This window comes from Esox lucius, chromosome 23, assembly GCF_011004845.1.
Source record: "Esox lucius isolate fEsoLuc1 chromosome 23, fEsoLuc1.pri, whole genome shotgun sequence".
Classification (NCBI taxonomy): Eukaryota; Metazoa; Chordata; class Actinopteri; order Esociformes; family Esocidae; genus Esox; species Esox lucius.
The window spans coordinates 2,407,961-2,423,964 of record NC_047591.1 but is presented as its reverse complement, the minus strand read 5'-3'; the positions used below and the strand labels follow the sequence as shown (position 1 = coordinate 2,423,964).

The window sequence follows — 16,004 nt, the reverse complement described above, 5'->3', positions numbered from 1 at the left end:
CGGTTCTTGGACCTTATGCAACATGGAGTACATACATACTGCCTTTAACCCTGGAGTTGCCTTATTGATATTTTAACCCATTAATAACTCAAACAGAAAGAAATGCAGAGTTCAAACGATTTGGTTTGTAATAAGTGACAGTTTTCTTCCTTGTAGTGACAATTTATACCACCATATTTGCATGCTTCAAGCCTTTTAAGGTACTATGAGACATACTCGTATCTCCTCTGCCATCTTTTTCTCATCATCTGTCAGCTCCATACTGGTTGTGTCCCCTGAAGAGAAGTATTTAGAAGCAGGGATCATCTTGCCATCCTCAAATTGCAAGTTCCTTACCAGCAGCTGCGGAAGAGCCATAGGACAGATAAGAGAAGAGTCCAAAGTATTTAGGATTAGGCCTGTGTTTTTGTTAAATACAGTACCAGTCAAAAGTTTGGACACTCATTCAAGGGTATTTCTTTATTTTTACTATTTTTCATATTGTAGAATAACAGTGAAAAGAGGAACATTATGGAATAACACAGAATCATGTAGTAACAAAAAAATATTACATTTTAGATTTTAGATTCTTCAAAGTAGCCATCCTCTGCCTTGATGAGAGATTTCCACACTCTTTGGAGCCATGCCAGTGAGATCCAACGTCCTCTCTCCCTCATTTGGAGCACGGACACCTGTTTTATTATTATTACCCTCACCTGCGTTCCATATAACTGCCCCTATTCCCTAGTTCTTCCTTCCCTAGTGTTTCCAGTCTGCAATTATTTGCTTTTCAAATAACTGTAATGTTGTTTTGTTTTCATGTAGTAGTTTCTGTTTTTGTTACTTCTTAATTATTTTATTAAAAGCCCCCCTTCTCCCTGCTCCTGTGCCATGCCTAGAACGTAAGGTGTGTCCAAACGTTTGACTGGTACGGTGTATTTTTTGGGAAATTGTTATGCTATTTGACAGAAAATTAGGGTAAGATTGAATTACTTCTGAATTCTGAAAGAACAGTTGGTTTCGAACTCATACTACAGCACTACCTGTGGAGCACCTAAGGCCACCTGAGCTGAGTTGTAATAACTAAATTGAAAAGCCAGATGAGATTAATAGATAATGCTTTATTTTACACATTCTTAAATGTTATAAAAGTCAATAATGTAAGAACTTACCAATAATGTAATAACATATCTGAACCAAAAACGTAATAACACTTTGCCCATAATGTAATAAGTTATTACTTTATTGGCTGCCTGTTACATTATTGGCTGGGTTAATACAAAATAATTACAATTTTAATAAATGTAATAATAAACTTATATCACTGATAATAACTAGGTAGCTAGTAATCAGATTGTTCTCTCATTCTTTCCATGGTAATGTGTTTTTGTTATAAACGAGGAAATCATTGTGGTAGATCGCATGATCGTACATCCATCAGATATTCAAAGGCTATTTGCAAAGGTGGATAATGTTTTGACATGCTGTCAGACATTTCTAACTTTTTCAGCATTTTCCTTAGAACTCTTCTGTTAGTTGCATGCAGTTTTACAATGTTTTGTAATTTACCTTGGGATTTATGACCATTTCAAACTATACAGTGGGGAGAAGTATTTGATACACTGCCGATTTTGCAGGTTTTACCTACTTACAAACCATGTAGAGGTTTGTAATTTTTATCATAGGTACACATCAGCTGTGAGAGACAGAATCTAAAACAAAAATCCAGAAAATCACATTGTATGATTTTTTATTAATTAATTAGCATTTTATTGCATGAGATAAGTATTTGATCACCTACCAACCAGTAAGAATTCCGTCTTTCAAAGACCTGTTAGTTTTTCTTTAAGAAGCCCTCCTGTTCTTCACTCATTACCTGTATTAACTGCACCTGTCTGAACTCGTTACCTGTATAAAAGACACCTGTCCACAGACTCAATCAAACAGACTCCAACCTCTCCACAATGGTCAAGACCAGAGAGCTGTGTAAGGACATCAGGGATAAAATTGTAGACCTGCACAAGGCTGGGATGGGCTACAGGACAATAGGCAAGCAGCTTGGTGAGAAGGCAACAACTGTTGGTGCAATTATTAGAAAATGGAAGAAGTTCAAGATGACGGTCAATCTCCCTTGGTCTGGGGCTCCATGCAAGATCTCACCTCATGGGGCATCAATGATCATGAGGAAGGTGAGGGATCAGCCCAGAACTACACGGCAGGACCTGGTCATTGACCTGAAGAGAGCTGGGACCACAGTCTCAAAGAAAACCATTAGTAACACACTACGCTGTCATGGATTCAAATCCTGCAGCGCACGTAAGGTCCCCCTGCTCAAGCCAGCGTATGTCCAGGCCCGTCTGAAGTTTGCCAATGACCATCTGGATGATCCAGAGGAGGAATGAGAAGGTCATGTGGTCTGATGAGACAAAAATAGAGCTTTTTGGTCTAAACTCCACTCCACACAGTAAAGTATTGCAGAACTTATATACTATGTAACGTGTGAGTAACATTTGGTTACATTTCTTGTTTTGTTGTCCGATAAACTCCTATTTACATCCCAGTAGGGCCTACTGAGACCTCTCTAAATTCTAACACTAACCCTATTTCACAAAATAAACTTAATATCTTAACTGTATTATCCAGCTAGATATTGATAGGTGATTTACAACATGCTATGACACATAATGTGAAGTGTAATTGTCAACTACATCATTTTAATGTTTTCAGATAATCACGTCTTTACATCCCAAATAAGAGACCTCTCTTAACCCTAACCATAAATGCACTAAGCAGACAATGCTGCAAAAACAGTGGGTATAGAAAAGAATCACCCCCCTTTAAAATAATCACATTTTGTTGCTTTGAACTCTGAAAAGACAGACACAGTTTCTGTTTCATTCAGCTGTATTTACTCAGTGCAACTTTTAACATCCAAGTGAAAGATATAACACCAACATGTCAGATTTTTTTTTTTATAATCACTGACTTGGAAAAAGGATCACCCCCTTGTGTCAGTATTTTGTTAAACCACCTTTTGCTTTAATTACAGCCTTTAGACTGTTGGGATATGTCTCTACTAACTTTGCACATCTAGACGTTGCAATATTTGACCACTTCTTTGCAGAACTGCTCAAGTTCAGTTAAATTTGATGGTGACCGTTTGTGGACTGCTGTCTTCAAGTCATTCCACAGATTTTCAATGGGGTTTAAGTCAGGGCTCTGACTAGACTATGCAAGGACATTCACCTTTTTCTCCTTCAACCACTGTGTGGTCAGTTTTGCTGTGTGCTTTGGGTCATGGTCATGTTGGAAGGTAAATCTTCTTCCCATTGACAACTTTCTAGCAGAGAACAGCAGATTTTCCTCAAGAATGTGACAGCATTTTGCCCCATCCATTTTTCCTTGTGCGCCAGTCCCTGCTGCAGAGAAACAACCCCATAACATATTACCACCTCCATGCTTTACTGTAGGAATGGTGTTATTTGGATGGTGAGCTGTATTGGATTTTCGCCCAGACATATCGTTTTAGTCTCATCTGACCATAACACCTTTTTCCACGTGGCCTTAGAATCTTCAAGGTGTGTTTTGGCAAAGCTCAGTTGTGACTGCATGTGGCCTTTCTTGAGGAGTGTCTTTTTTCTTGCAACCCTCCCATACAAGCCACATTTGTGGAGAATTTGTGATATTGTTGTCACATGCACACAATGACCATTCTTTGTCATGAAATCCTGCAACTGCTTCAGAGTTGCTGTAGGCCTCTTGGTAGCCTCTCTGACCAGTTTCCTCCTGGCTCTTTCATCCAGTTTGGAGCGACGTCCTGACCCAGGGAGGGTCTGTGTTGTACCAAATACCTTCCACTTCTTAATAATAGACTTCACTGTGCTTCTAGGCATTGATAAAGCCTTTGCATTTTTTTTGTATCCATCTCCTGACTTGTGCCTGTCCACAACTTTATCCCAGAGATCTTTTGACAATGCCTTGCCACCCATAGTTGATTGTTTTCTTCAGTTGCACTACCAAGGACTGAAATGCTTCAGGAAAAGCTTGTTTCATGCTGAGCTAATCAAAATGACCACAGCTGATCACAGTTGAAAGTCAATTAGCTTTGTGTGCTATTGATAAGGTGATTAACTACACCTGGTTGAGTTTACAAGTCATTTTTAGGAGGGGGGTGATTCTTTTTCCAACTCAGTGATTCTGTTTTTTAATTTGTAATTTTTTCTGACAAGTTGGTATTATATCTGTCACTTGGATGTTATAAGTTGTTGTAAATACAGGTGAAAAAAAGATTTGTTTTGTCCGTTTTCATTTCATGCTGCAAAGCAACAAAATGTGATTATTTTAAAGGGGGGTGATTCTTTTCTATACCCACTGTAGGTAACATTTCTAACCTGGTAGCTAAGCTACTAAACACTTTTATCTATAAGATACTACAATATAAGTAAATATTACTGAGGAGTTTAAGTTATTGATCCTGCAAATTCCCCTTCAAAATGTTCAGTTGAAGTAATGGGTGAACCAACTTACCTGTATCTTTTCCCAAACCCAAGATATGGCCAAATATCTATACAATTCTGATACAAATTACCATATAATGTTGACTATTAATGACTGCACTAAACATACAACCATGCAAAAATACAAATAGGTAACATTTTGTGAATAAAAAATTAGCAACATTCTCTATACACTTCCCCTCATATCTATAGCATTGTGGGATTGTTGACGTGCTGTACGCTGCCTGCTTTTACCCACCTGGCTATCTGCCAAACTTTTTCTAATTCACTCTATATAAATTAATTGGTCAAATTCTACTTCAAGAGTTTTTACCAACACATATTTTTTATCCATTGACCTTTTACCCAACTTTTCAACACTGGGACTCTTTTTGGACATAATTAACAGAATGACTCACCCCTGAACACCCGACGCTAAATATCATTACTATGCCGTATCATTGTAATTGTTGTAGCTACAACACGGAGAACTCTCGTCTTCAGGTAAAGATAGCAAAGTTAGAGGCACTGCTTCAGACGCAAATGTCAGGCAAGGATTATGTTAGTGTAGAAATGAGGAAAAACTACGTCTGTGCCACCAGGATTAAACGATAGTGTTGTTAGCCCCCCGGCACAGCTCATGCAGCCGGGCAAGAACTTTCTCTCTGTAACTGGGAAGAAATTGAGGCAACTGAGATTTTCAACAGGTTTTCCCCACTGGAGTCGGATTCAAGGCCTGAGCCGTCTTCGGAGAGGAATGATCGGCAGGCATGTTCTACCGATGGCCCGGAAAAACTGAAAACTTTAGTCATCGGCGATTCCATTACCAGCAGTATTAGACTAAAGAATCAGCCGACGATCATACACTGTTTATGAGCCGCAAATCTGGGGTCGGTGCTAGCAAAGTCTAAAACTGGCAAGTATAGAGAGTTCTGAGATATTGTTATTCACATTGGCACCAACGACGTTAGGATGAAACAGTCAGAGGTTACGAAGCAGAACATAGCATCAGCGTGTAAACTAGCCAGAAAGTTGTGCCGTCATCGAGTAATTGTGTCTGGCCCCCTCCCAGCTAGGGGTAGTGATGAGCTCTACAGCAGACTTGCGCAACTCAATCGCTGGCTGAAAACGGAGTTCTAACCGTCGCAGGAGGTCGACTTTGTTGATAACTGGCTCTCTTTTTGGGACTCTCTCAGAAATAGGGCCAGGCCTGATCTGCTGAGGAGCGACGGACTACATCCTAGCTTGAGTGGTGCTCTTCTTTTATCTAGGAACATTGACAGGAGTCTCACTCCTATTGCCTCACCATGAGATAGAGTGCAGGTCAGGCCGCAGGCTGTTAGCCAGCCTGCTAGCATAGTGGAGTCTGTCGATAGCATAGCCAGAGTAGTTAGTACAGTTTTACCTATTGCCACTGTGACTCGTTCCAGGCTGAGAAAAGGTAAACAAGGTAGTGCTAACAATAGCAACCTTATTAAGATAAAGCTTTCCTCCACCTCGGTCACAAATAAAAATTACTGTATCACCTCGCATCTCAAAATGGGACTCCTACATGTTAGATCCCTTGCTCCAAAGGCAGTTGCAGTGAATTAATTAATCTCTGATCATAAACGAGATGTTATTGGCTTTTGTGAAACGTGGCTAAAGCCTGATGAATTCACTGCCCTAAATGAGGCCTCTCCTCCTGGCTATACTAGTGATCATATCACCCATGCATCCCGAAAAGGAGGGGGTGTTGCTAATATTTATGACAGTAAATATAAATTTACTCTCAAACACATCACTGATATTCATTCTTTTGAAGTTTTACTCATAAAGTTAACCAGGCTGATAAATCGTTTTACATAGCTACTATTTACAGGCCCCCCAGGCCATACACAATGTTTCTCAATTAGTTTCCAGAATTCTTGTCTAACCTTGTAGTCATGGCAGATAGTATTCAAATTTTGGGCAATTTCAATATTTATATGGAAAAGTCCAATGATCCTCTTCAAAAAGCCTTTGAAGCCATAATTGACTCAGGCCCAACACACTGCGACACAATCACACCTTAGAATTAGTCCTGTCATGAGAAATCGATATTGTAGATCTAATAATTTCCCCCGAAAATCCTGGATTATCAGATCACCGTCTTATTACATTTAAAACAAGAAATTGCTCCGCAAACAATGAGTTTCAAAAGTCGTACTATAAATTCTCGGACTACAAATAGATTCCTTGATATTCTTACAAGTTCGCTCATCAATGACAGAGTAAATCAATCCACAAACGATCAAATCGAGGATCTAAAATCAACACAGCGAAATACTTTAGATACGGTTGCACCACTAAAAACAAAAGAAATATGCAACAAGAAACTTGCTCCCTGATACACAGTACTAGAGCACTCAAGCAAGCCTCCAGAAATTTGGAGCAAAAGTGGCGCTCCACCAAGTTGGAAGTATTCAGACTAGCCTGGATAGACAGTACACTACAATACAGAAAATCACTCACATTTGCTTGATCATCTTATTTCTCCAACCTGATAGAGGTGAACAAAAACCATCCAAAATGTATCTTCGATACAGTTGCAAAGTTAACAAAATCAACGCTCAACAAGTGAAGTGGGTCTTCACTTTAGCTGTAATGAATACATGAACTGCTTTGATGAAAAGATCATCACCATTAGAAAACAAATAACTAACTACTCCTTAAATAGTTCTCATCTTCTCATCTTCATCCGCTTATCCGGTATCGGGTCGCGGGGGCAGCAGCTCCAGCAGGGGACACCAAACTTCCCTTTCCTGAGCCACATTTGCCAGCTCTGACTGGGGGATCCCGAGGCTTTCCCAGGCCAGTGTCGAAATATATTCTCTCCACCTAGTCCTGGGCCTACCCCGAGGTCTCCTCCCAGCTGGACGTGCCTGGAACACCTCCCTAGGGAGACGTCCTGGGGGCATCCTTACCAGATGCCCGAACTACCTCAACTGGCTCCTTTTGATGCAAAGGAGCAGCGGCTCTACTCTACTGGACATTAATCCCGAAACAAATTATAAAATGTTGTAAAACTGCCTGCAACTTACAGAAGAGCGTGTTTTGTGTGTTTTCTCAGAGTTAGGACTAAGATTCAGGGGTCAGGATTGGTCAGGTTTTTGTGCAGCTACTTGGAAGAAGCAACAGTAAGGGTAAGTGTTATGAAAGTCTGACACTTAATAAATAAAACCTTAACACACAGTGATATAAGTATAAATTACATTATTTGCACCAATTATTACAATTGTAATCTTGTAGTAATAATGTAGTAGCCAGCCAATAATGTAATAACTTATTATATTATGGGCAAAAAATGATTACATTATTGGTTAATAAATGTTATTACATTATTGGTAGGTTATTACATTATTGACTTTTATTATATTTAAGAATGAAAAATATATTACGTTATTGTCAGTTATTACATTAACAGCAGTTATTACATTATTGGCTGCTACAAGGTGACAAAGCCTTAACGGGAAAGTTGCAAGTAAGTTTCTCAATTTATTTTGTGTCTATTAGAATTTAAAAAAAGCAAGCATATAATAAATGTAGACCATTCTACAACTCACCGCTTTGCCATCTGACCCGAACAGAACCAGACCGTTCTTGGTGACAATTCCAGGCTGGGATGCGCCTTCAATGTCCAGCGGCTGACCCGCTGGCACTGACCCGCCCAGTATGGATGACCCATATAAGGTCACAGTCTAAGGGTGGACCGACAACACAGTTACACTTACACACTGGCATGTAATACAAAAATATAACATCAAATAGTTACCTAAACGCACAGATAATAAAACCCAATATACGGGTCATTCATATGTACATACGGGTGACAAATTAAAGGAAAAACTAGAAGAAAATGTGTGGAGGCACATAACGAATGCAGATACTTCCATACAGGTGTACTGGATGATGCATTTGAGCAATTAACATACCATAATGCTCTGTGGCTAGGGATGAAACAGTTACCGGTTTCACAATAAACCACGGTAAAATGAGTTAGTATTACTGTTCCAAATCATCATTAAAACCGTGATTATCACGGTTTGAAAAACTCTCAGTAAATAGTGTCCAACAACAACCAAAGTTAGTAAGAGTTTCATGCAGGCATAGCAAGCAATGTGGGTTTTGTTTTGTGTGAAAACATGGCGGAAGGCAATGACCGCTCTCAGGAAATTTGTCAGCCTTCTAAGAGGACCAAATCTGAGGTGTGGTCATATTTTGGGTTTTACCAGAGTGCTGAGGGAAAATGAATCGAAGATGTTCACACTGTCTGCAGAACATGCAAAAAATAAATAAATAAAAGGTTTGCTATTTTTGAATCTGGAGCCTTTTTTCTGATTATCTAGCACAGTGATTCAAACGTTGCCCTACCAGTAACATACTTGACGTAATCAACCTATCATCAAATCTTTACTTTGAATCAGGTGTGTGAGTGCCTGGGCAAAAACGTGCACCCCTTTGGCTCCTGAGAACCAGGATTGGGTAACACTGATCTAGCATAATCCTGGACTCTGGAGACACTTATTTCGAATTATTACATGTTTGAATTATTACAAAAGCTGTATCGGGCAACCGATACAGCTTTTGGAAATATATGATACATATTGATATAGTTCTCCGAAAACATTTGTGTGAAAAACGAGCATTGTACCGCTGTTTATTCTTTATGGATGATGTATTGTATTAGCTAATGCCGCAAGGATTAATCTGTTTCCTTTTTGTTCGACGTACACTCACCTAAAGGATTATTAGGAACACCATACTAATACTGTGTTTGACCCCCTTTCGCCTTCAGAACTGCCTTAAATTCTATGTGGCATTGATTCAACAAGGTGCTGAAAGCATTCTTTAGAAATGTTGGTCCATATTGATAGGATAGCATCTTGCTGTTGATGGAGATTTGTGGGATGCACATCCAGGGCACGAAGCTCCCGTTCCACCACATCCCAAAGATGCTCTATTGGGTTGAGATCTGGTGACTGTGGGGGCCATTTCAGTACATTGTCATGTTCAAGAAACCAATTAGAAATGATTCGAGCTTTGTGACATGGTGCATTATCCTGCTGGAAGTAGCCATCAGAGGATGGGTACATGGTGGTCATAAAGGGATGGGTACATGGTGGTCATAAAGGGATGGACATGGTCAGAAACAATGCTCAGGTAGGCCGTGGCATTTAAACGATGCCCAATTGGCACTAAGGGGCCTAAAGTGTGCCAAGAAAACATCCCCCACACCATTACACCACCACCATCAGGCTGCACAATGGTAACAAGGCGTGATGGATCCATGTTCTCATTCTGCATTGCATTGCATCATCTTCCGCTTATCCGGGGCCGGGTCGCGGGGGCAGCAGTCTAAGCAGGGATGCCCAGACTTCCCTCTCCCCAGACACTTCCTCCAGCTCTTCCGGGGGGACACCGAGGCGTTCCCAGGCCAGCCGGGAGACATAGTCCCTCCAGCGTGTCCTAGGTCTTCCCCGGGGTCTCTTCCCGGTGGGACGGGACCGGAACACCTTCCCAGGAAGGCGTTCCGGAGGCATCCGAAACAGATGCCCAAGCCACCTCAGCTGACCCCTCTCAATGTGGAGGAGCAGCGGCTCTACTCTGAGCTCCTCCCGGGTGACCGAGCTTCTCACCCTATCTCTAAGGGATCGCCCAGCCACCCTGCGGAGAAAGCTCATTTCGGCCGCCTGTATCCGGGATCTTGTCCTTTCGGTCATGACCCAAAGCTCATGACCATAGGTGAGAGTAGGAACGTAGATTGACCGGTAAATCGAGAGCTTCGCCTTGCGGCTCAGCTCTTTCTTCACCACGACAGACCGATACATCGACCGCATTACTGCAGAAGCTGCACCGATCCGTCTGTCAATCTCCCGTTCCATCCTTCCCTCACTCGTGAACAGGACCCCTAGATACTTAAACTCCTCCACTTGAGGCAGGCACTCTCCACCAACCTGAAGTGGGCAAGCCACCCTTTTCCGACTGAGGACCATGGCCTCGGATTTGGAGGTACTGATTTTCATCCCCACCGCTTCACACTCGGCTGCAAACCGTCCAAGTGCATGCTGAAGGTCCTGGCTTGAAGGGGCCAACACGACAACATCATCCGCAAAGAGCAGAGACGAAATCGTGTGGTCCCCAAACCTGACACCCTCCGGCCCCTGGCTGCGCCTAGAAATTCTGTCCATAAAAATTACGAACAGAACCGGTGACAAAGGGCAGCCCTGCCGGAGTCCAACATGCACAGGGAACAAGTCTGACTTACTGCCGGCAATGCGGACCAAGCTCCTGCTTCGGTCGTACAGGGACCTGACAGCCCTTAGCAAAGGACCCAGGACCCCATATTCCCGAAGCACTCTCCACAGGATGCCGCGAGGGACACAGTCGAATGCCTTCTCCAAATCCACAAAACACATGTGGACTGGTTGGGCAAACTCCCATGAACCCTCCATCACCCTGTAGAGGGTATAGAGCTGGTCCAGTGTTCCACGGCCTGGACGAAAACCACACTGTTCCTCCTGAATCCGAGGTTCTACTATCGGCCGTATTCTCCTCTCCAGAACCCTGGCATAGACTTTCCCGGGGAGGCTGAGAAGTGTGATCCCCCTATAGTTGGAACACACCCTCCGGTCCCCCTTCTTATAAAGAGGGACCACCACCCCGGTCTGCCATCCCAGAGGCACTGTCCCCGACTGCCACGCGATGTTGCACAGGCGTGTCAGCCAAGACAGCCCCACAACATCCAGAGACTTGAGGTACTCAGGGCGGATCTCATCCACCCCCGGTGCCTTGCCACCGAGGAGTTTCTTAACCACCTCGGTGACTTCAGCCCGGGTGATGGACGAGTCCACCTCTGAGCCTTCATCCTCTGCTTCCTCAATGGAAGACGTGACGGCGGGATTGAGGAGATCCTCGAAGTACTCCTTCCACCGCCCGACGACATCCCCAGTTGAGGTCAACAGCTGCCCACCTCTACTGTAAACAGCGTTGGTAGGGCACTGTTTCCCTCTCCTGAGGCGCCGGATGGTTTGCCAGAATCTCTTCGAGGCCAGCCGATAGTCCTTCTCCATGGCCTCACCGAACTCCTCCCAGGCCCGAGTTTTTGCCTCCACAACCACCCGGGCTGCAGTCCGCTTGGCCTGTCGGTACCCGTCAGCTGCCTCTGGAGTCCCACAAGCCAACCAGGCCTGATAGGACTCCTTCTTCAGCTTGACAGCATCCCTTACTTCCGGTGTCCACCACCGGGTTCGGGGATTGCCGCCTCGACAGGCACCGGAGACCTTACGGCCACAGCTCCGAGCGGCCGCTTCAACAATGGCGGTGGAGAACATGGTCCACTCGGACTCAATATCTCCAACCTCCCTCGGGATCCAGTCAAAGCTCTGCCGGAGGTGGGAGTTAAAGATCTCTCTGACAGGAGACTCGGCCAGACGTTCCCAGCAGACCCTTACAGTACGCTTGGGCCTGCCGAGTCTGTCCAGCTTCCTCCCCCGCCATCGGATCCAACTCACAACCAGGTGGTGATCAGTTGACAGCTCCGCCCCTCTCTTCACCCGAGTGTCCAAGACATATGGACATATGGCCGCAGGTCAGATGAAACGACAACAAAGTCGATCATCGACCTGCGGCCTAGGGTGTCCTGGTGCCACGTGCACTGATGGACATCCTTATGCTTGAACATGGTGTTCGTTATGGACAAACTGTGACTAGCACAGAAGTCCAATAACTGAACACCGCTCGGGTTCAGATCAGGGGGGCCGTTCCTCCCAATCACGCCCCTCCAGGTATCACTGTCGTTGCCCACGTGGGCGTTGAAGTCCCCCAGTAGAACGATAGAGTCCCCAGTCGGAGCACTTTCCAGCACCCCTCCCAGAGACTCCAAGAAGGTCGGGTACTCTGCACTGCCGTTCGGCCCGTAGGCACAAACAACAGTGAGAGACCTATCCCCGACCCGTAGGCGCAGGGAAACGACCCTCTCGTTCACCGGGGTAAACTCCAACACATGGCGGCAGAGCTGGGGAGCTATAAGCAAACCCACACCAGCCCGCCGCCTCTCACCATGGGCAACTCCAGAGTGGTGAAGAGTCCATCCTCTCTCAAGGAGTGTGGTTCCAGAGCCCAAGCCGTGCGTAGAGGTGATCCCGACTACCTCTAGTCGGAACCTCTCAACCTCTCAACCTCACGCACCATCTCAGGCTCCTTCTCATTCTGTTTACGCCAAATTCTGACTCTACCATCTGAATGTCTCAAAAGAAATCGAGACTCATCAGACCAGGCAACATTCTTCCAGTCTTCAAGTGTCCAATTTTGGTGAGCTTGTGCAAATTGTAGCCTTTTTTTCCTATTTGTAGTGGAGATGAGTGGTACCCGGTGGGGTCTTCTGCTGTTGTAGCCCATCTGCCTCAAGGTTGTGCGTGTTGTGGCTTCACAAATGCTTTGCATTTGAACAGGTGTTCCTAATAATCCTTTAGGTGAGTGTATAATGGAACACCAAGAAGACTGCATGCCTAAAGAAGCCCACTGCTTTTACGGCAATGCCTACAGGTTTGAGCCAGTGTATACAGACAAAGAATTAGAAGCAATGGATGAGAGGAGAGGTGAAGATCTGCAACTACCCAATGTCGCGGCCTAGGCCAGTCCAAGAACCTCAGGGGACATTTGGTGTTCTTGCCAGAGGTGCAAGCACACGCCCAGTAACGAGGATAGTTTGTGCTGTAAGAATTTGTATTTATTGCTACCGAATGCCATCGAGAACCTAGATGCATCTGTGGATGAGTCGCAATCCGCACCATTATGTTCAACAGACGGCAGAGACTTTTAGGCTCTCATAAACCGAGCTGTTTTGGAAACCTTCCACGTCCCCAAAATAAATTGGAATAAACCAAAAAAGCCTAGTTCAGCCAGCCCACAATTAAGTGATAAATAATGTCGCCCTCACTGGATTCAAACCTGTGTCTCCCACATGAGTCGCTGTGTCTTTAACCACTACACCATCGTGCTACACATGTATCCAGTGTTGGTATAGCATCTCGACATTAGATCATTTTGTCACACATTAACGTCACACCAAGTTTGAATATTTCGCTAGACACCATTAAGCATTGTGTTAAACTGACTAACGTTTCTTATTAACTTTACCTCCACCACAAATAGCATCTATGAAATGTATTGCTTATGCCACTGGCTGCTTTAACAGCTAATTAGCCAGTAATAGGCTTATTAGTATCTAAGTTACTACTTGTAATAGTCATAAGATGCAATTGCTAGTGAGACTGAATATGAAGTTAACACAGCCAAAGTTATTATATGGCACAAAAACATTTGTTGTTTTCCTCATTCGTGAATGACATTGATACAATAACTATCAATATAGATTATGATAACTGACCTTTTCATCAAGTGAAAAGATGAGAAAATCGTGGAAACTCCTACTCTTTTACTGTCCACAGCGTTTTTATCCAGCCTATATAACCCCAGAAATCATACACTGATGCATACTTAAAAAATCCACCAGAAATAGTAGTAATATGAACAGTTTTATATTAGGCATACTATAAATTAGCTACTGAAGGTTGTAGCCAGTGAAGTTTTGTCTATCCTGACCCAAAAAGAATGCACGGATGCGTACTTCGAAAGTCCACCGGAAATATTTGCAATATAACTGAACAATTTTATATAAAGGCTTACTGTAACGTAGCTACTGAGGGTTGTAGCCAGAGCAGTTTTTGTCTATCCTGACCCAAAACGCATGCACAGATGTGTAATTCGATAATACACCAGAAATAGTCGCAATATAACCGTGAACAGTTTTATTTTAGGCTTGCTATAACACAGCTACTGAAGGTTGTAGCCAGCAAAGTGTTTATCGATCCGGAACAAATCCTAATGCATAATTTGCTTTGACGGTGACAAGATTCGAACGAGGGACCTGCTGGTTGCAGGTCCATGTCTCTAACCACTACGCAATTTAACAAGGATCGATTGGTTGGTCGGTCAGTCACTCAGTCAGTCAGTAAGAGGTATTTGTTTCTTGGCCGGCTCTGCTTGCGCAGTCCCGCAAAAGGACAGAGGCCAGAGGGACCAAACAGAAAACTCTGAAATCTGTAAGTGTGACGTCAGCTCCGCATGGCACCGCAGCTCCTCTTGCTATCTGGCATTCCACCTCGCCAGTGTATTAACCACCGGCCGGAGAGTGATGGCAGCAGCGTACCCCGCGGACGCACCTGTTTTTACTTAGTCATTAGTTCAGTATATGTTGGTTCAGTTTGTCACAGGGGATCACAGATTATTGTTTCTTGCTTCCAAACGTGATGTGTGTTATGTTTAGATAAAGTCTTGAAAAAGTTTTGCTCTGGTTTTTGTCTTCCTTTTTTCACTGCCTAATTTTTATGCACACATTGCACTCGCACCATCACAGCAAATAGGCATGTACTGTAACAGCTATTTGGATAATACTGTCGTAAGCCATTTCCAGCGCCATTGGTATGTGGAGGTACTGAAATTATTACTACCTAGCATTAGCACGATTTCTCCTGTTTGGATCAGCCGTGTCAGTTATTTTCCTACAGTGTTTCGAAAAAACTCGGGCTCCTCTTATAATTGCAATGAATGTTTCCTTCCCAAAGTAGGTTTCATTTCATAGTAGGCTAATGAATAGGATTTGGCCCCAAATACCTGTACTCCAGGGCTGTTTCTTTGCGCTGCATGTCCAACATGGGGAAGAGACATATTAAAAAAAAAAGTTATTGGACATTCTTAGTAAAGTCAACAATATCAAATTGTTCCCCGCAAACCCCGATTATCAGCCAAATGAAGTTGATCGACTGGGGTGTTTACATAAACCTGTAGGACGTTGAGCCATATTTTCAGGGTCAGAGAACAGAAGACTATGAAAAGTGATCCTTGAGCTAGATTTCATTTTAATATCACAAATGGGAACCGCACATTGTAGATTAATTCCCATATATTCAGATTGTTGCTAGCTAGTACATTCAAATCGGGGGTTCAGCCCTGTAGTTTAACTGTGTTTTGAAAAAGCACCACTCCCACCAACAGCGCAGTTAGCTTGAGTGTGGAAGTTTACATTTGTTCTGATGTAGTGCATTGTTTAAGAAAAAATTTTGTGGTTTCACATAGAACATAAGCAATGATACAATGCTAGTTTTGGAGAAAAAAATTCAGGAGAACATACAAAGACCTATATCAATATACCTGGGCCTTCCCGTTTTGGAAAAACGAATGTATCATACACACCGATCAGCCATAACATTATGAGACTGATAGGTGAAGTGAATAACACTGATAATCTCGTTATCATGGCACCTGTCAGTGGGTGGCACGTACAGTGGGGAGAACAAGTATTTGATACACTGCCAGTTTTGCAGATTTTCCCAATTACAAAGCATGTAGAAGTCTGTAATGATAATTTTTATCATAGGTACTCAACTGTGAGTGACGGAATCTAAAACAAAAATCCAGAAAATCACACTAAGTAATTCATTTGCATTT

The 16,004-nt window shown here is 43.3% G+C and overlaps 1 protein-coding gene across 4 annotated transcripts in view; it reads right to left on the bottom strand.

Annotated features, from left to right (window-relative positions):
* Positions 1–16,004, bottom strand: part of aldh1l2 (aldehyde dehydrogenase 1 family, member L2) — a 51,582-nt gene that overhangs the window by 17,851 nt on the left and 17,727 nt on the right. For all 4 annotated transcript variants that reach the window (XM_020043002.2, XM_010904351.3, XM_010904353.5 and 1 more), the window contains 2 exons: positions 8,060–8,194; positions 217–342 (listed from right to left, as the gene is read on the bottom strand). In XM_020043002.2, coding sequence (XP_019898561.1) covers positions 217–342; positions 8,060–8,194 — 261 coding nt within the window. The remainder of the gene's footprint in view (positions 1–216; positions 343–8,059; positions 8,195–16,004) is intronic.